At 39.3% G+C, this 20,801-nt stretch overlaps 1 protein-coding gene across 1 annotated transcript in view; it reads right to left on the bottom strand.

Moving 5' to 3' along the window:
- The window catches only part of b3gat2 (beta-1,3-glucuronyltransferase 2 (glucuronosyltransferase S)), an 81,971-nt gene that overhangs the window by 33,824 nt on the left and 27,346 nt on the right, over window positions 1-20,801 (bottom strand). Inside the window, exon 2 of the mRNA XM_042010278.1 lies at window positions 4,728-4,872. Within this exon, the coding sequence (XP_041866212.1) occupies window positions 4,728-4,872 (145 nt within the window). The remainder of the gene's footprint in view (window positions 1-4,727; window positions 4,873-20,801) is intronic.

Genomic DNA, 20,801 nt, shown 5'->3' with positions numbered 1-20,801 from the left:
AACGGGAGATTCTCACTATGGATGCAGCCGACAAACCTGCAGCAGCTGTGTGATGCTGTCATGTCAATATGGAGAAAACCTCTGAGGAAGGCAACACCTTGTTGAATCTATGACACCAAGAATTAAGGCAGTTCTGAAGGTAAAAGCGGCCCAGCTGGTACTAGCAAGGTGGACCTGATAAAGTAACTGGTGACTGTACATTGTCCTCCTGACGTTCAGGCACGGCCATGTTTACAAGTCACACGGTGCAAGTCACAGAATGAAGAAGTAAATCAGACTAATGTTTTGTGTTTCCATTGAGTTGCAGGATTCTGCAGCACATATGAACAAATTCACCTCTGTGCTTTACTGAACAGATGGTGTCAGTCAGTCAGACATGAGACAAAACCTAAGACAAATGGATGGAAAGATGAAGGGAAGAAAAAAACAGTCAGATCAAATTTTAGCTAAACAGATAACATTCACACTACCACTCAAAAGTTTCATTTTCCATTGGATTTAATGGGAAAATACTATTCTAATGGTCTATACTATTCTAATTTTGATGTCCTCTGCCGTGGTTCTGCTACCTAGCCCGCTGCCATATTTTTCCCCTGGTGGACTTTATTGTGCATGTGCAACTCTCAGCAGAGATACGATTAGAAACGATGTCTCACTCTGTAGTTTTTTTTTGTTTTTGTTTTTGTTTTGTTTTGTTTTGTTTTTTTGTCGACGGCTAAATTCGTTGTCGATTATTTTTGTTGCAGCCCTAATGCCATGTGCAACAGCTTGCTTCTTACATCCTTCCTGTATTTATCCTTTTCTTGGTAAATCTCTGGTGATGCTGTTACACACTGAGCTGAAATATAATGTTCAATGTGAAATGATCAACGTCTGCTTTAATCGTGACTGTGTTACTTCCTCTTCAGTCATTACTGAGGAACTCTGTTAACACCTTTCTGACCCATCAGGGTAACTGGTCAGAAAAATGATCTGATGATGTTGACAAACAGCTTTAATCATACACGTCCAGCTTTCAGATCTGTTTTGGCCTCCAGTTCAACTTTCCTGACTTTGATTCAGTTCTGAGTCTGTTCAGGCCGTCACATCTCAGAGTTTTTGTTTGTTTGTGTTTTCCTGACTTCATTGTTTCTGTGTTGCCTCTTTCTTCTGCCTCTTGGCCAGGTCGCCACTGTAAATGAGAACTTGTTCTAACTGATTCACCTGGTTATAAATAAAGGTTACTAGAACTACTAGATCTGATCTACTCAACTTGACTTTGCCTGTAAGGTGATAAATCTCAGGCATAAACAACCACATCAGCTCATTAGTGTGTAAAAATCTAAATATTGAATGGGAAGGATCAAATCTCATTTTTATGGCAAATTAATCCCCAAAAAGAGAGACCAACATTCAAAGAGCACAGACAAAGATGTTCTGTTTGTTCTCCATCCTAAAGGATGCAAACAGGCCAAAACATTACAAATATAATCGGTAAATAGATCAAAAATCTTCTTTTCCTAACTCAGTTCTGCTATTACAGAGAGACACTGCACAATTCTGCAAACATTTTTCACAAAAAAAATGTTTATTTGCATTTTTTTTCTTTTTCTCTGGATTATCATTGAATTATCATGAAAATCAACGTGTTTTAACAAATCGTTGAATAACAGTTAATAATTTGGAAACAACAGTGAAATGGTATCAAAATTTGAAACAGTATTGAAATAAAAAAAAAGCTTAATTTTGGTATTACATCCCCAAATCAAGTGGTAGAGATGACCCAGGCTGGCTTACTCCCACAAATTCGAAAGAAAATTCATTATAATTACTCAACAATTTACTCCAAACTAAAGCAGGCTGTTAAAGTTTATTATTATTATTATTATTATTATTATTAATTTATTTATTTTTATGTTTTTATATATATATATATATATATATTTTTTGTGGATCTCCTTTAACTACAGCTTATTGCTGCTTCTGTTCTTCCTCGGGTGAGGTGCATTCACTAACCCCAGTTTGGGTCAAACATCAGCTGAGTATGTTAATTTACAGTTAATGTAGCTCTTATTAAACTCATTAATAACTATCTTTGTTAATCTTTAGGTCTAGAATTGTTTATTATATTGCCTTTATATACCCTTGTTTTCACACCACATTCACTACCTCACACTGTGCTTTGTGGCGCATTCAGACTGCACTGATGATGCTTAAGGGTAAATTAGGGGTTCGGTTTCTTGCCAAAAAGAAAGCTCAACATGAAGATTTGAGGGAGTAGAGATCTAGATTTCTGATCATCAGCTGAAATGAGCTCTACCTCCTGAGCCAGAGGCTGTGCCCACTCATGTGTGACATTGTTTCTACACTTATGATGACAGATTTTACCCTGTTAGGAGAATCGCAGAGTGTTAACTCAGCAAAGAAGCCTTTTGTTAGATCACCATGTGTGTTGTTTTGGGGCAGAGTTTGTTCCCTTGGTCAGGAAAGGCTCTTAAGATCTGCAGCTATCTGTTTGAAAGAATTATTAAATATGAAAACAGCTGAAATCAGCTAGACTGGTAAACCACAGTAAAATGGGAAGGCCCAGTGTTTAAAATCAGAGAAAAGATTCAAAGATTCAAAGTGAGTCACTCATAAAGTTTGGTGGACATAATCAAATTTAACCTCTCCATCATGAGGTCAATTTTTCTTCATCCTGTCCAAAATGACATACCAAAATCAAGTCTATCTCCATAAACATAAGGGCTGTATGTATAATCTTGGTCTTAAAACTACAGAAGTTCTGAATCAAGATATGCGTTACTGTGTTAGAGTAATTCTATTCTATTCTATTCTATTCTATTCTATTCTACAGTCATTTAGCAGACGCTTTTATCCAAAGCAACTTACATTTGAGAGTAAGAACAACACAAGCATGAATTCAAACAAGATGGGACGTCATAGTTAAGTGATAGTCAGACCGCTTTGAGTCCAGTTGGACCCAGGTGCTATCATGAAGTACTAGAGGCAGTGCATATAATTTTTTTTTTTTTTTTTTTTTTAAGTCATTTTATTTAAATACAAGATCACGATTTCATCACACAATATCAACTTGGTCATAAGTGCATGATTTCATCACACAATATCAACTTGGTCATAAGTGCATGATTTCATCACACAATATCATCTTGGGCATAAGTGCACACAGCTTCTTCAGTACTTGGTTGAGCCAAAGAGCTGGACAAATCTTTCTAACTAATTTAGTTAAGCTAAGTGTGGAAATGCTCCTTAAACAACTGAGTCTTTAGCTTGTTCTTAAAAGTGGATAAGGACTCTGCGGATCGGACGGAGTTTGGTAGATCGTTCCACCACCGGGGAACAACAGAGGAGAAGAGTCTAGCTACTGATTTTTCGCCACGTTGTGGTGGGAGCACTAGGCGTAACTGTGGAGAGGGAGTGTAGCTCTGGATTAAGGAGTGAAGGTAGACCGGAGCCGTTTGGGTTATTGTTTTGTAAGCCAGAAGCAGAGCTTTGAATTTGATGCGTGCTGCAACTGGAAGCCAGTGAAGAGCAATTAGCAGCGGAGTGACATGAGCTCTTTTGGGCTGGTTGAAGACCAGACGTGCTGCTGCGTTCTGGATCATCTGCAGAGGTTTAACTGAGCATGCAGGCAGGCCAGCCAGTAAGGAGTTGCCGTAGTCAATGCGTGAAATGACCAGAGCCTGGACCAGGAGCTGGGTCGTGTGTTCAGTCAGGTAGGGTCTGATCCTCCTGATGTTGTAGAGAGCAAATAGGCAAGACCGGGAAACCGAGGCAACATGGTCCTTAAAGGTCAGCTGGTTGTCTACCATGACACCAAGATTCCTGGTAGAAGACGTAGGCACTAGTGTGATTGAGTCAAGCTGCACACTTATCTGTGGCGGTAAAGAAGGATTGGCTGGAAAGACAATAAGCTCAGTCTTGGACAGATTTAGCTGAAGGTGGCGATCCTTCATCCATGCGGAGATATCTGCAAGGCATGCTGATATTCGCTTTGAGACGGTTGTGTCGTCAGGTGGGAAAGAAAGGAAAAGCTGAGTGTCATCTGCATAGCAGTGGTAGGAGAAACCAATTAATTACACCTGGAACACAGTAGAAAATGTATATAGATATCTCCTCCTAAAATAAAACCACATGACTTCATTAAAAACTAGAGGATAGCAGCCCGATTCATCTAGGAATCAGCAAAGTAGGACTGAGTAAAGTAATGTCTAATGAGGAAATGTGCAAAAGTAGAAGCTAAAATAGTGAACTTGAGCAGTTTCACATATGTTTTTATAGAGGTGGTACACAGGCAAATATCTCAGGAACCCATCAGTCGATGTTGAAGATGGACACCTATCAAGCATCAGTCAGGAGAATCCAGGGATAGCCTCCAAATTCATCTCAGAAACACATGAGGATCCAAAAAGGAGTGAATTCCAAGACAGTATATGATAGGAAGAGTGAATACTTCACTATCAAACCCTTTTCATCTTCATGGAAACTAGCAGGACTTTCATGATTCATTTCAAACAAAAGCAGATTTGTTGGAGAACACATTAGCAGTGGAAAGTGGCTGAGTTTCTCCCTGCCATTTTGGTATGTTACATGTTAGGAGTGGTGCTTCCTAGCGTGTGCAAAGATCTTCCGTACTGCGCAAACCTCCTGAACAGTGATGAAGGTTTTAATTAGTCTGAAATATGTTCAAATAGCATGTTTGACTAGATCTTTAAATAGCTTCTTACCTGCCATGTCAGTGGCAAAGGGTCTGTCCGGTCTCCAGCCGGTGTACCAGCCCACAACTTTACCTCCGGACACCAGGGGGCGCTCATATGTTCGGCCACCCACAAATCCCACAGGCCAAACAGAGACCCCTCGAGTGCTTCGCATCTGCAGAGAGGAAGAAGGAAATGGAATAAGGCCTGAGAAGCTGCGCACTAAAAATACAGTTTATTTAATATAAATATAACATTATATAATATAATTTTGTCTGATGTTTGACAATTATTTGAAAACTGCAGGAGGTGGGTCCCCGTAACATCGTCTTCTCTGCGGCTGGTTTGTTGTAGCAGTAACAGGAGACCAAACATTTTGCTGATCCATATTAATCTCATTGCTTATCACATAATGAGTTCTGTAAAAGCAAACCAGGCACGTACAACCTGAGGGGACAGTAAAGACCCGGAGTCAGAGACAAGGCTAGTCATACCGACTCTTAAATGAGTTGCTCTGATGTGTTGGTGAAGAGCATGAAGAGTCTCTGTTGCCAGACTGGATATGCGACTAAATGACTCTGCAGAGCAGAGCTGGCTTCCATTTGCACAGTGAATGAATTCTGCACACAGCCTGAAGCAGTATGACTGGAAATGAGACGGGAAGAAAGACGGAGTTTTTGTGTTGTAGTGAAGACATGTCGGTGTCTTTGTGGATGCACGTGTGTCTGTGTGTTGTTCTGTTTTCCAACGCTCACCGCCCTAAAGCGTTCAGACACTGCACCTCATCGTTCACTCAAGCAGCCTCTAGCCAGTCGCTCATGACAAAGCAACAGAACAAAACCAAATCAGCAAGCAGCACTGCATTACTGCGCTCAGACATCACGCTGAGCTGAACCTTTAAAGCAGCAGGGAGCCAAATGTACGTACATGCAGAAGATTTACGGCTCTGTGCAAACTCCCAAGAAATCATATCAGAGAAGATTTGGCCTTGTGTAAGAACAGTGTAAGTGTGTGTAACATTACCAGAGGAGGAATCAAAAATACTCTAAAAGTTTGATCTCAACTAGAATAGTATAAGAAATGTAAATTGTCTGATCTGACCATCCTGTGGTAGTTTTATCCAGTCTGTTCAGAGAAAGTGTAAGGCATTAGAGATGTGAACAGTCAATCTGCAAATGATGGCCAAATTAAATGATGTCTGCCTCCAGCATCACACGTACTGAGCCTGCCCAGGACTCAATGCCAGAAGCAGAGCTGCTGACAGAGATGTGAGGCTAGCCACAAACAGCTCACATCTCTGTCACTACTGATTAAATGGAAAAAATTTATATAATATTTTAGTGGAATCAGAGACCATTTTCTCATACATCATACACACACACACACACACACACACAAACACAAACATATATACATATATATATATATATATATATATATATATATATATATATTGGCGGCCCTCACGGCTCACAGGTGAAAAACGGAAAGTTTTCGTTGGCCCTCTAGGTGGCCTCAGCCCTATGGTTCAGAATCTCTTCTGTTTGCTTTCACACTGTCAGCAAACCGGATCAGGGTTTACTTGGAAGTGACCTGAGACTTCAGGTTTTCAAGTGGACCAGAGTTTGCTTGGTTGTTCTGCACCAAAGTGTGAATGAACTTTCAAACTACTCCAAACGGACCAGATTACTCATTGAAACAGACCAGGGTTTAATCCGTTGGTACCAGACAGCCCGTGTGGGACCGTGGAACAATATGGGATGTGACAAATAAATATGTGTTCTACTCAGTGTACCTTCCAAGTACCTACACATGTTATACACCATTTGAAAGCTAAGATTCTTGACGTGTGAATGACGTACATCATTCCAGGCTAGAATCATTACTGTAGATTCAGTAAACATTATTTCAGACCAGTCACAAATTAAATGTACCTTTGAAGCCATACTGTACTCCAGTAGCAGATGATGCTGCAACATCCGTTACATCAGCAACAGTAGCCCAGTAAAATAGTGGGCCCTCAAGTCTTTTCTCCACAAAAACCTGTTTTGGGTGAAAACTTCGGGATTTTAAGAGGGTAAAGGAGACTAAACAGAGCCAGTGTGAATGCGCCCTAGTGTAAAAGCAAACTCGAACCCAGTCATACAGAGTCTAGCGGATTATCAGGTCTAAAGGTAGCACAAAAAGTGGCTAATAAACAACATTTTTAAAATGCTCATGCAGCCACCATTTACCACAGAATCCCTTCAGAGATACCAGTGACAACATACAAAAAAATGGGAGATATTTCCAGTCACTGCTAAAGACCACAATGGCTTAACTGATGGCATTACACTGCTTCCACCATGTTGTATTTGACCACAGCTTTGACTGGACCATGAGCATCAATCCCCACGCAGCAGGACAAAGTGTGAGCTGATAGCTATTTTGCAGACATCAACATAAAAAATCAAGCAATCCTTTTTTAAACTTCTAACAGACCTGCTGTGCAGTTTCTGAGGTTCCATGTTTCTTAATAAGACTTTTTACTTTTAATTAACACTCATTGTGGACATTTTCCTTGTAAAGAGCATTTGAAGTGCATTGTGAACTTTGTCCCCCACCACTGTTGAAATCACGTGCCTGACCAGAGGAAAACTTTTCACACTCTAACAAGCTTTCAGGGGCTGGAAATTGGCTGAATCTCTGCTGTGCTACAGCCGAGATAAAGAACAGGAAATTGCCAGTTATTTATAAACCACTGCCAGAGATGATAACTGTAACACATCCATTGTCCAATAAATAACATGATTTGCTGTGACTTCATCTGTGTAGCCAACAGAATGAAAGGAAGTGGATAAATTGAACATTTAGTTAGTGTCTGACTTCACTTCCACCTCAGGAACAGTGATGAGCATCTTCTCCTCTCCTTCACTCTCTGCTTCCTTGCATAGCTCCTCCTCTTTCAATTTTCTTCTTCCCCATGCTCAACTACCTCTCATCTGTTTGGGCCCCTGAGCAACACCAATAGCTTTGAAGCTGGTTCTCCATTAATGCTGAGGCCCCTTGAGTTTACCCATGTGATGCTCAGACTCTCCCCCCTCGTTCCTCTATTGCTGTTTTTACCTCGTTTTCTTTGTCAGGTCATTTTACAGATGTCATCTCCCCTTTTTTGTAAAAAGGAAGACACAGAAGACAAGTTGACTCTGTGGTGGTCGTTCCCAGATCAGGAGTATAATCATTATTTTGCCTTGGTGGTTATATTCTTGTTTGACTGCTAATGATCCCCTGGTTACACCGCTGCATCTCATAGCTCAGTATGGTTTGACATCATATAAGAGTGCTGAACATATGCAGAATCTCCTTCTAGCTTTACAGGGAACACAATCGCTGTCTTTGAAGACCAACATTTGATTTTTGCTTTGAAAAACTTTTGTTCTTGCTGCTTAGTCTGGCTTAAGATATCAGATTTCCACCACAAAGTGATAAGAACCCATCTTGCATACTAATATGTGTCTTTTCTCTCTTGTGCTTGAATGTGGCTACAGGGAGTTTTATAATACAAATGCAATCATTTTCACACATTTTCCAAATGAAATATCATTTGTCCCACAAAGTTTCTGCGGTCAGAACGCAGTGAAGGAAACTGCTCATGTGTATTCTCTGGAAAAGGACATTTAGTCTGAAAAACGTCTTTCAAGAAAACCTGTAAAACTTTAAAGGAACAGGGTAATTTATGTGGATGCTTATAGCTAAGACCTGCATGGACATTTATATATTCTCATTATCGCAGAACAACATTTTCTACAGAAGTTTTTAAATGGGGCACCATCAGTAAAGTTTTATTAAAAGCATACAGAAGAAAACCAGTATTTCTGCTGTAAACGGGACGGCTGGGTAAGTAACTTCAGGTCGGTGCCAGGGGTCAAACATTTGGCAAAATATTCATCTTTTAAAGATTAAAGCAAGACAAAAACGTTTCTTTGCATTTTTCCTTTTCTTTTGAACCAGAATAATAAGAATGATTGTGTTTTTTTTAGCAAATTGTTGAGATGAACGTTTATAATAATTTAACATCAGTAGAATGATCAAAATTTGAAACAGCACCGAAATAACAAAACACTGACTTTAGATTTTACATACTCAAACCAATTTCAGGTTCAGGCAGGTTTATTTCCTCACTTTATTTTAACAGAATTTATCGTAGTCACTGCAAATTTTGCTCTACCAAATGGAAGAGCTGGACCTTAAAGGGTTAAAGTATTAGATATGGACACGATTCATTCTTCTGGAGGCACAATAACAGATTTCCACACCTTTGCATCTTTCTAGCATACAACATTTAACCTTGAGTTACTGAAGGAAAAACATGGTCTGGTTACAACTGTAAATATGTTTAACTCTGTTAAAATAAAATAAATGTTTCACAATTTCAGGGGAGCTTGAATTAGCCTAAAGCTAACTTTGGTCCAATGCATTAAATGGAAACATTTATGTTTTAAATGGAATATGATCCCTAATATATTGAATAAAAAATAAAATTCCTTATTATTTTAACTCAGCCTTCACAAAACATGGAGAAACAAGCTAATGATGAGCCATTTGTGAACGAGCCAGCACTGAGGGTCAATTCTTTTTGTTGAAAAAAAGTGGAGAAATCGGTGAATCTCAAGTATCACAATGTTCAGACTTTGGCCCAGAGATTTTATATTTGATTTGTTTGCTGTGGTGCCGTGTTCAGTTGTTCATTTGAAAGTTTGATTAAAATAATAACCCTTGTAGGTAATCTGGGACTTTTTTGTCTTTTTAGGTAATTTTTAGCTCAACTTTTGGCCACCATTTTTGTTGTGTTGTCGCATATACGATGATTTGTTGTAAGAAAGTGTTTCTTTTGAAGAACTTTGATATTCCAATTTCAATTTTATTTAAAGGTCAACAGGTCACTGGGGACAAAGTTACTATCCTTTCAGGTCATAACGGCACAAAAAAGTCCCATTGATTTTTTAATCTCTCAACCATAACACAACATGATCATACATCCTCTAATGTCAGCGTTTTATTTAAGAGAAAAATAGCAAAATTAGTCATTTTTACTATTCATCCTGACATGGTGCCAATGTACAAAATAAATGTTCTTATTGAGAAATTTGATGCTGGTTTATGAAGTTCCAGAGGAATTGGGAGGGAGGAGTATTACAGTGAAGAGCTATTTGGGAGCTGAAAAGCCAAATCTTTGAAAAGAGCCGGACTTCATATCACTACAACAAGCAGACGAGAGCGACTGCACAGTGTGTGTGCAGGGAAGAGGTGTTTACATGGCTGGGATTCGTGCTCCGGGATTGCTGCTGATCGCCGGGGTCTCTGGGCCGCCCCAGTCTGCCTCTAAGCCTTCGTGGAGGCGTAGTGACATTTGCACGATCATCATCATCACACTTATCTTTGAGTCCTCATACTCTGCAGTACACACTGCAGTGTGTTTTTACACTAACAGATGCTTTTGTTTAGGTGTTTTGTGCGTTTCTGGTACTCTGGTTTTTGCTGTGAAACATGTTTGGTCTTTGTTTTTTTAAGCTTGCTCATCTCTTATAGGTACTCGGGATTACTGTCATCATTGTTTTCCTGTAAAAGCTGTAAGAAATTCTCTGTTGTGTAGCGGGTGTAGCAGTTGGTTGGTGTTTGTTTGGATTTGAAGGGTCGTTGCTTCTATCTGTTTCATCTCTGTCTCCACTTTCTTTTCTCTGCTGTCTTTTTCATTTCTGTTCACACTTCTTTTTTTTCTATCCCCTCCGGTCAGGTCCAGCAATATTATTTAGATTCTGTAATTCAAAATAAATAAACAATAATGCAAAAAAACAAAAACCAAACTGATTATCAAGAGCCACCATATACCCAAAAAGCTCCCCTTGGCAAAGCAAATTTGTTCGATACAACACAGCAGCCAGACCATCATTCTGCTGCTACCGTGCTAGACAGGACAAAAAAGAGGAATGTGTGCATTGATTTTTTGGAGTCAGAATTGGAAACTATATTTTTAAAACTACCACAAGCCCACTAAGCTTATACTAAAGATCCTTTTTATTTTACTTCTGATACTTTTATTCTATAACATGACATGTGAAACGGAGCTGTAGTGAATTTTTTTCTGTCTTCCACGTCACATGATTCTGGTAGCCTATCAGATGTCATGATGATGATGATTTAATGCAGGTTAGAGAACTATGTTTTATCATAACTATACCAAAACGTATCAGTATCAGTATGAGTATCAGTATTAGTATCAATGTCAGTATCAGTATCGGTATTGATTAAAGAGTACTATAAAGTAATGGTGTTGGATCGACAGGAAATCATTTTTTGTTGCCCATCAGTAGATGTCTGATGATGCCATTCTAATCTGTGTGGAATAGAGGCAGCAAATACCAAAATTAAAAAATTGCAGTGACATACAAAACTCAAACTTCATCCAGTATATCTATAAAAATGTTATCCCAACTCAAAGAAGCAGACTTGTTTATACTCATTAGTAAAATATGCCGTGAGACTTGTATAAATGACATGCCCCTCACAGAGTCCATAGTCCTTTGGTTATGTTAAAAAGAAAATAAATAATTAAAAAGTAGTGCTGCTGCAGATAAGACAAATAAGACAAATAAGGATCATGTTCATCTTTCAAGTCTAAATATCAATAGACTGCTCCTCAGAAAGCTCACTAAAATATGTTTTCAGGAAAAGTTGATGCTGAGCAGTGAAATGCAGTGATCCATTATATACATATATTCTGTATATAGCCTGGTGTCTAAAATAAACGCATCCTGAGCAGACCATGTTGCATTAAATGAGAGAAATAAAAACAGTGGGTGGGAGATGTCAGGCTTTTATTACTGGTTTCCTTTATGGCTTTCATTTATTCATCATAAATAAGATGTGTCCAGGTTGCATAAAGATGAGTTTAACGTGCGTCTAGTGGCAGTATCATTAGATTCAAGACCTCCTGTATGTCATATAATCATGTTGTATAGAAATTAAGTTTTTTACACCAAGTTTGGAGACAGCCATCTGAAATCTGGTGCAGAACACAGCTGACAACAGATGCTGGTTTATTTTTTCTTTATCAGCGGTGATGCAGGTCGTCTTATCAACTGCTATTCAATGTCATGATGTTTGCTGGGAGCCAGGCAGAGCTGTGGGGTGACAGAGTCTGAGCAGATGGTACATTATTCTGCTCAGTGGCAACTGCATTAGCACACGCTGGTTTTCATGCCATCGTCTGCAGATTACTGCTGGCCCTGGAAAAGTTTGCAGCACAAACTTATTTCAGCTAGCTTTATCTAGCAGAGAAGGCTGGCCGAGCTCATGCTGCTAAACCATACGTCTCTGTTGGCAGCCACAATAAAAAATAAATCAAATATTGTGACACAAGCAGACAAACAGAATAATAAAGTCAGGTTCAGAGTGATTATTGAGTTTTAATAATGTTAAGGTGTTGCTGTTGTTATGGGCTTATTTTACAAGTATGTTTGATTGGTTGAAGCTGACTCTTGCTGAGGACTGAGCTCAAGATTAAGTTCACAATACACCAAACTGGTATTTAAATGTATATATGTGCACACTTATTCAAAGAAATGGATAGAGAAGAATAAAGGTGAAGGCAGTATAATCAACACGTTATATATCCAGACATTAGAGGAGTAAATACTATTTTTACATCTGAGAGGAACCTAAAGTCTGAAAACGAGGATGTCGATGAGATAGTTAAATATACAGTAGATGTCTCTTCTTCGACATTTTCAACGTTTTGACGTTTTCAAGACTTTGATGCTGGAAAAGCAATTGCCATAAAAAATAAAAAAACACAGCTGGAAGAGCATTTGACAGCTAATTAGAATGACTGGCAACAGTTCAGTAACATGACTGGGTATAAAAGGAGCATTTCAGAGAGTCTTGCAGACGTAAAGGTGGACGGAGGTTCAACAAAATGAGACAAGCTCAATCTAAAAAGTGAGAGAAATTTTCAGAAAAAAGTTCCTTAAAGTACTCAAAGTAAAACTGTGAAACTGTGAAATCCAAATTATCATTATAATATCATTATAATTATAATCAATAATTGAGAATCAGGAGGAATCTCTGGGCGCATGGAACCAGGCTGAAGGTCAAAACTGGATGCTGGTGATTTTGGGGTCATCAGGCAGCGCTGCAATGTAAACAGACATGATTCTCTACTGGAAATCACTGCATGGACTCAGGAAGACATCCAGAAATCACTGTCGGTAAACACATTTCACCCTAAAATCCACAAATGCAGGTTAAAGTTTGATCATGCAAAGAAGAAGCCATATGTGAAGAGGATCCACCGCTACCTTCTCTGGACCAAAGCTCATTTAAAATAGTCTGAGGCAAAGTGGATCAAACGATGGACACAGTGTCCTGCAGACTAAAGAGGACTGGGAGCATCCAGCTTGTTACCTCTGGGCAGGTGAAAAGCCTGCATCTCTGATGGGATGGGGCTGCTTTAGTGCCTGCTCCCATCCAGACAACGTCTCTTTCAGGGAAGGCTTGCAGATTTCAGCAAGACAACATATTGCCTTCACAACAGCATGGCTTCACAGGGGAAGAGTCCGGCTGCTGAACTGGCCTGCCTGCAGTCCAGACTTTTTTCACCAATACAAAACATCTGGAGCATCATGAAAGCAAAAATACAACAATGAAGGTCCAGGACGTTGAGAAGCCGGAATCCTGCATGAGACCTGACTGGGAAAACATTCCTCCCTAAAACTCCAGCAACTAATCTCCTCACCTCCCAGACGTTTACAGACAGTTGTTAGAAGAAGTGGAGATGCTACATGATGCCAAATATCACCCTGGAACTACTTTTTACAGACACTCATATTTACCATGAAATGGTAAAATGTCTCAGTTTCAGCATCTGATATGTTGTTTATGATCTAATTTAGGTTGATGAGATTTGTAAATTGTTGCATTACTTTTTAATTAGATTTCACACAGTGTCCCAGTGTCTGTTTTATGTCACAGTCTCAGTCATGCAGTGAATCATCTGAATTTGGCGTTTATGTGCAGACTGTTATCCAAAACACATCAGTTTCACGGTGGTGTGGTGGTTAGCACCGCAGCCTCACAGCAAGAAGGTCGCTGGTTCGAATCTCAGCTGGGGGGAGGGTTAAACCTTGAGGGCAGTGGCCTTTCTGTGTAGAGTTTGCATGTTCTCCCCGTGTATGCGTAGGTTCTCTCCGGGTACTCCGGCTTCCTCCCACCGTCCAAAGACATGCATGTTAGGTTAATTGATGACTCTAAATTCTCCCTGCGAGTGTGAATGGTTGTTTGTCCCCTTTGTGTTGGCCCTGCGATGGACTGGTGACCTGTCCAGGGTGAACCCTGCCTCTCACCTGTTAATGCTGGGTTAGGATGCAGCTTACCCGCGACCCGTAATGGACCAAGCGGTACAGAGAGAATGAATGAGTTTCATGTTTACAATTCAAACTCAAGGAAAACGTCAGTGAAATCAGACTTTAGAGTCACACTCCAGAGGTTACTGACTCTCTAAAATCCATCTGTTCTTAAAAATGGCATATTTTAGAAAAAAAGAAAAAAAAAAAAACATCTCTTGCCTTTAATATTGCATGGGATATGAAACTGCCAGTTCTCCCTCATTGTGTGAATGGTGATTTATGAATATGCTAACATACTCCTGCCTGTCAAGCAAACTATCCAGATATGCAAAACTTGCTCTGCTATGTGAATATACTAAAGACCAAATCCAGGACTCATCAGTCCTGTTAACTTCCACACCCTGAAGCTCAGCAGCATCCACCTGAACTCACTTCTGTTCCAGGGAGAAGCTTGCAGAGCTGCTCGGTTTCCACCGATCAACTATACTATACTATAGACACCGCTCGAGTGATGAAGACTGATGCTGTTCCAACCATTTATTTATAAGACTGTATAACTACTGTGTTATCTCTGACCGCATCAAAAATAGTCATTTAATGGACAATAAATGGCTGAGAACTGGTTTGGTTTTTCACAGCGAGTTTAACACCATGACGTCATTACATCTCTTTAAATGTTCAAGAGAGACATGTCTCGCCCTTGCAGCACCTGTCTTTCTCCTCCTCTTCCTCTTCATAATTTAATTATATACTGTGTTATGGTCGACTCTCAGGTGTTTAAGGATGTTTGTGGTATTGCTATAACACCTCTACGTCTTTTCACACACACAAAACACAAAATAAAGAAAATCTGACATGGATCATAAACCATAGATCATAAAAATTGTTAAAAAGTTGATTTTCTTTTAGCAGAATAAAGTGAAAATATGACAGCGAAATTATCTAAAGCAAATGATTTTACATCATGTGACATGTCTGACTTTTAGGTGGTGCAAAATTCTGCTTTTTACTCTCAAGTTTCCCAGAATGAGTCAGAACTCATGTATGTACTTTAACCTCAACCAGTACACACTGGTGATACTTTTTCACCAGTGGAGAAACAACATACAGACGTTGACCTGTTTGGAGCTTTCTGGAAACTACAATAATGAAATGTAAAATGATTTAATTTCATCCTCTCCTGCAATGGTTTAATGGCATCTGACAGAGGGACAACCACCAGCATCAGGGTTGGCAGAGGGAACATTATGCAAGAAACAAAGTAATGTTGTTTTGTGAGAGAAGAGCCACAATAAATCAAAACCATCAGAGGAGTGTGGCTGTAAACACATCAGTAGCAGATGACAGAAAAGAGTAGCATCTCTGCTGAAAACAGATCCCGTATTGGGAAATAATGATATCAGATTTCCCACAGGAGCTCGCCATGCAGAGACTCCAAGTCGTGTCCTCACTTGGCAGCTCAGACTGCAGCTGTGCATTCAGTCTTTCAACGCTAAATGCTAACCAAAGAGCTGGCTCCTCTGTTTCTGGCTGTCGTCCAGCTTCACTTTACTGCCAGTTCAGCAGCATAACAGCAACACTGTTACTATTATTCCAATTTTCATTCAACTCATGCTGATGTTTTCTTTAAAATTTCTTATTTAACAGAGTTTTTAACATTGCAACATTAATGGGAATGTTTGGAGCTGGAGAAGAAAGAAATTAATATGAAATTATTCTGGGAAATGTGCACATGGATGCTTTTTAATGTTTCCTCTTCAGGGGAAGGTCATTGAAAAATCCACATTTCTGAAGCCAGATGCAAATACTTTGCAGTACAAAGTCCTATATTTTTTTACGATTCGGCTTTATTAAATCAATATAAGTTTTTTATTGCTGCTGAAGCAATAAAATGATCAAGTAGGAGGAAGGGGAGAGAACATAAATATAAGAACCGAGAATGACAAAGCAAGGTTTCTTGTACTTTAATTCTCCAGTGCAGGTTACACAGCTCCTATCTCAGAACCCAAACTCTGTCAAAAAGCCAGAAAACACAGAACTCAGCTCTATGATCCGCTTTGAAATCAAAAACAAACTCTATGGCTTCTCCGAAGAGACTGAGCAGGGGAAGTAAAAACTATAAAAGGCTGCCGTGAGAGCACACTGAGGATTTTTTTTAACTTGAGAGCTAATACAACTCAAGGCAAGGCGTCCCTGCTGCAGAGTAAAATTCTGTGTCCACACTAACTCTGTTTAATCTGCACTTAAAACAAGACCAGTCATTTCCTTTCTTTTATAAAAAATCCAATCAACTTTATTTACATAGCACATTTTAAAACACATGGGTGCCATCGTGCTGTACATATACTGTAGTTCTGTTAGTCTTAGTTTCTAGTCTTGTCATTTTAAGTTCTGTCTTTCCATTTTGTTGAGTTTATTCCTGTGTATTCTGTTTACTTTACTTCCGTCTCCCTGGACAACCTGTCACACCTGCTTTTTGCTTGTAATTAGTTCCCTCAGTACTACGGATTAGTTCCTGGTTTTCCTTTGTCCTGTCCAGTCCATTGTGTGTTTGTTAGTTGTCTCTCTGTAAGCTAGTCTGGTCACTTCCTTATGCACCATCCAACTTGCTCTGGATTTTTTCGTCTGGCAAAAAGCACAAACAGGTCTTTTGTTTTTGAAACGCCATCTCTGCTGCCTCTGCTGCCAATGTTGTTGTCCACAGTAGCAGCTTCGAGGTTTTACAGATGGCACGGGCGGGAGTCGCTCATCCCATGACATCAAATTCAACTATTCAACTATTTTTGACCTGGCTCTGCACCTTCAGAACTCCAGCAGAGTAGGCGCTAAAAATATATCTACTCGCCCCAGGAAAATCCTGATGGGAACACCTACAAATCAGGAGTGTTGGTGTTGGGCTGGGCTAAATGGGTACTAGTGGGAAAGGGCCATAATTCTTCATTTGTGTTAGTTGTATAATCTTCAGTTGTCTCTTTTGCTACAGTTAAAATCTTCATCTTACCCTCATCAGTCTCACAGTTGGATCCTACCCTGTCTTCATGACATGATCTACAGAATCACACCTCTTAGCCTTTTTATTTAGCTGTGTTAAGGATATTTCTGAGAAGCAGTGTGTATGTAGACTTTAGCCAATAATGCTGTGTTCACAACAGAAAAGAATTAAGCAAATTTTGTGAAGACTTTACTTTTTCAGTTTGAACAAATACTTTGTAGAGTTGCCAAACATAAAACTTTGCTCAATGCTTCTGACTCGTTTTGATGGTATACTGTCACTCATTATGTGCATTAATGGAGAAGCTGTTGCCCCGCAGCATCCTTAAGAAACTGCACTTCGCAACACTTTTACCAGCCTGGAGCATCATGTGATGGCTATGTTTTTTCTTTACAGCACTGCAATACACACCAGCAACTGGATATCAACACATTTTTCCTTCTGAATGAACACCATGGCTGATATAGCAAAGAAACACAAGAGGACATCATTGGAGGGAGCAAAGAAAAGAAAGAGAGAAATTGGCAGCACAAGAAATAAGACAAGAGTCAGCATTGGACTGACTTTTACTGGCTGGCGAGATCTCAGAGAAGAGAAAGGATGCATGATGGATGTGGAACTAGCCATTGTTGAGGGGTGCCAATGTGTGAAAATCTGCTAAAGTTCAGTAGCAGGGCTTTAAGTAAAAAGTTTAATAAAAAAACAAACGGAGATGGTGCACAGAGTTCACCATTTATTTTATTAATCTTTTCCTACAACTGCAATACCAAGACTCTGGCGAAACTCATCCAACACTATGGTAGCCCTACTAGGACAAACATCCTACTCCCTAAGTTTAGCCCTATTTGGCAGGGTTATTCAACTCAGTCCCACACGGGCCGAAATCCAGCAGGTTTTCAATGTCTCTCTGCTCCAACACACCTGATTCAAAATAATAGGTCATTGTACAGAACTTCATAGGCTGCTGGATTAATTTAATTTCAGTCAGGTTTGTTAGAGCAGAGAGACACTGAAAACCTGCAGGACTGTGGCCCCCATGGGACCAAGCTGAATAGCCTTGCTCTATGGCACGGTGCTGCCCTCAGGCAACAAACCACATATCCGGTCCTCACACTGCCCCTTCAGCTTTTTTAAAGAGGTGAAAACTAAGAGGAAAATATAAATTAAGGTTGTTCTCAGTGGGTCAAATCAGTGCTGACATCTGGTCACTTCCATACACGCCGAGGCTTTCAGCTGCCCTCACGGTACGGCTCAGATCAGATTTTGGCCCAGAACCGTTAAGTAGGCTCAACATTATTAAATATTATGAACACATATTTGAGATGTGTTTTTGAAAAAAAAAAATACAATGAAATGATGGGTACACAACAGTGAATTGTTAAGTTATAGAAGTAATGGCTAAGGTACACGGCATCTAGTATCAATCAACCCAAAGGCACATCACAAGAACCACAAGAACCACAAGAACTCAGTGAGCAGATTCTATTACTCTGCAGCCTGTGCTGAGTGTTCGTGTTTGAGCCACACATTCGCCTTTTTCACACAAAGATGGTGCTCATGATGATTTCTCTCATGATGTTGCTTTTGCTTACCATTGTTTGTGTGGCACCTTAATTCTGTGACCATTCTGCAAAGCTTTGACTGCTACGTCACCAACCAAAGCAATAGTTTTGGGGTATGTTAAAAATCAACACAGTAGGCTCCTGCAATGAACTGAGAAATGAAACACTTTTCTGTTTACTAACAGCAAACATCAGCTGCTGCTCAAACCTTTAATTCATGAAATGGCAATTTTAGGGGTCTGTCACACTGAAAACTGTAATAAGCTAGTTCTGCAGCTGAATTCATTCCCCTCTTTGACTACGAGGTGTGCATTCATGAGATGGGATCATTTCCAAAAACAAAGAATCTGTACAGGATGAGTGAAAATGACTTTTTCTAGAAAAGTGGAGAACTTGTATTACAAGGGTGTCCAAAGCTGGTCCTCGAGGGACCTGTCCTGCAGGTTTGGATGTTTCCTGCTGCAGCACACCTGAATGATGGATGAGTCAGCCTGCTTGGACAGAACTTGACAACAAGCTGTTGAGGAGATCCACTTAATCTGAATCAGGTGTGCTGGATCAGGAGACATTTAAAACCTGCCGGACAGCAGCCCTCGTGGGCAGGAGTTGGACATCCCTGCTGTTTTATATGATTTTTAGTGTATTTTTTTTATTTTTTGAAAAGTAATTTTCTTTAGCAGAAAGACAGTGTATGACATCTTTAGCAGCCTCACAAATGTTTTCTTCCTTAACTGGTTGTCAACATTATGAACATACAGTTCCAGGCAAAAGTTTGGACACACATTAACCATTGACTGGTACTGTATGTGATCAGCGTTCTTTCCCTTACTTTACTGCCCTGTTTTTTTCATGTCTTTGCTGCACACAGTTCCAGTAAATCTAATCAACAATCTGAAAAAATTCACAATTGTGTTACTTAAAGTCCAAAACTTCAAACCCAACTTCTAGATTTGGATTTGTAGGTGTTCTTTCAGACTGTAGCTGCAGTCAAAATTATCCTCACCTCTAAACAAAATGAGCGCAGGTATGAGTCACTCATACTTCATCCAGTTGTTTTGTTTTTGTTTTTTTTTTTTGATTGAAATGAGTCCATTCATCACTTCTGCACAAAGCCCAAGTCAGAACATGCATAAAGAAAAATCAAAATGATTCTGGAAAATCAACTCCATCACTACGTAACTGAAAGCAGCCTCACCAATAGCTGTTTGTTTTGGAGCTAGTTTATTGCTCAGTTATGACAGGGTAAAAAGAATTGTTCTTAATGTAATAAGAAGTTTACAGAAGCTGAGAGGTGGCTCAATACCTTCAGATATCAAGGATCCTTTTCTCAAGATAGTGGAACAATTTATGCACAATTCTCAGAACAACAGTTTTATTTTCTTGACATAAATGGTTCATTTTTTTAAAACAAACAAACAAAAAAAAAAAAGAAAAAGTCTTTCTTTGGCAGAGTTGATGAGAATAAGCAAAATAACACATGCCAGCCATAACTTACTGTTATAGATTGTTGGTGCTAACAACCAGTCGTTAATCATCCCGTGATTCTGAGAAAATTACGCTTCTTATTTAATGACAACAATTTAGAGTAGGTAATTATTTCAAGAAAACAAAAGACTGATTTCTTGAGGTAATAAGTTAGATTATCTTATTGTGTGAAAACAAGCTGTGATCTCGAGATAACAGCATCTGAATAAGTAATTGCAGGCATGGCTGCAGATCTAAAGCCTTTAAGATCAGGCTTAAAACCTTCCTTCTTGATAAATCTTGTAGTTAGGGCTGCAGCCATCCCTGAGTTATGCTAGGTTTAAACTGCTGAAGGACATCCCATAATGCAATGAGCACTTCCTTTCCTTTTATCTCTCTGCTCTCAACTAAAAATAACAGTAATATTTCTTTTTTTTTACATAATTTTCCACAGATATCTACATCCCATAGAAAAAGTCCTGACTATCCTCTTTTTGCAAAAGTTTTATCGTTTTCTTCATTTTAAAACCTAAAAATAGAAATACAAATGTGGTTCCTCAAAAATTATAACAAATTTTCCGTAGTACCTTTTTCAAAAGGTCTTGTAACATTTGTTGCTGTAAATGAGTTTTATTTAGATGGGCTGAGGGAAAATGCTCAGTGATGAAAAGATAAGAAGGAATAACTGAAGTTATAACTGACT

The sequence above is a fragment of the Melanotaenia boesemani genome, chromosome 16 (assembly GCF_017639745.1).
Source record: "Melanotaenia boesemani isolate fMelBoe1 chromosome 16, fMelBoe1.pri, whole genome shotgun sequence".
NCBI lineage: Eukaryota > Metazoa > Chordata > Actinopteri > Atheriniformes > Melanotaeniidae > Melanotaenia > Melanotaenia boesemani.
Note: the sequence above shows the minus strand (reverse complement) of the source record. Positions and strands in the feature narration are given on the sequence as shown.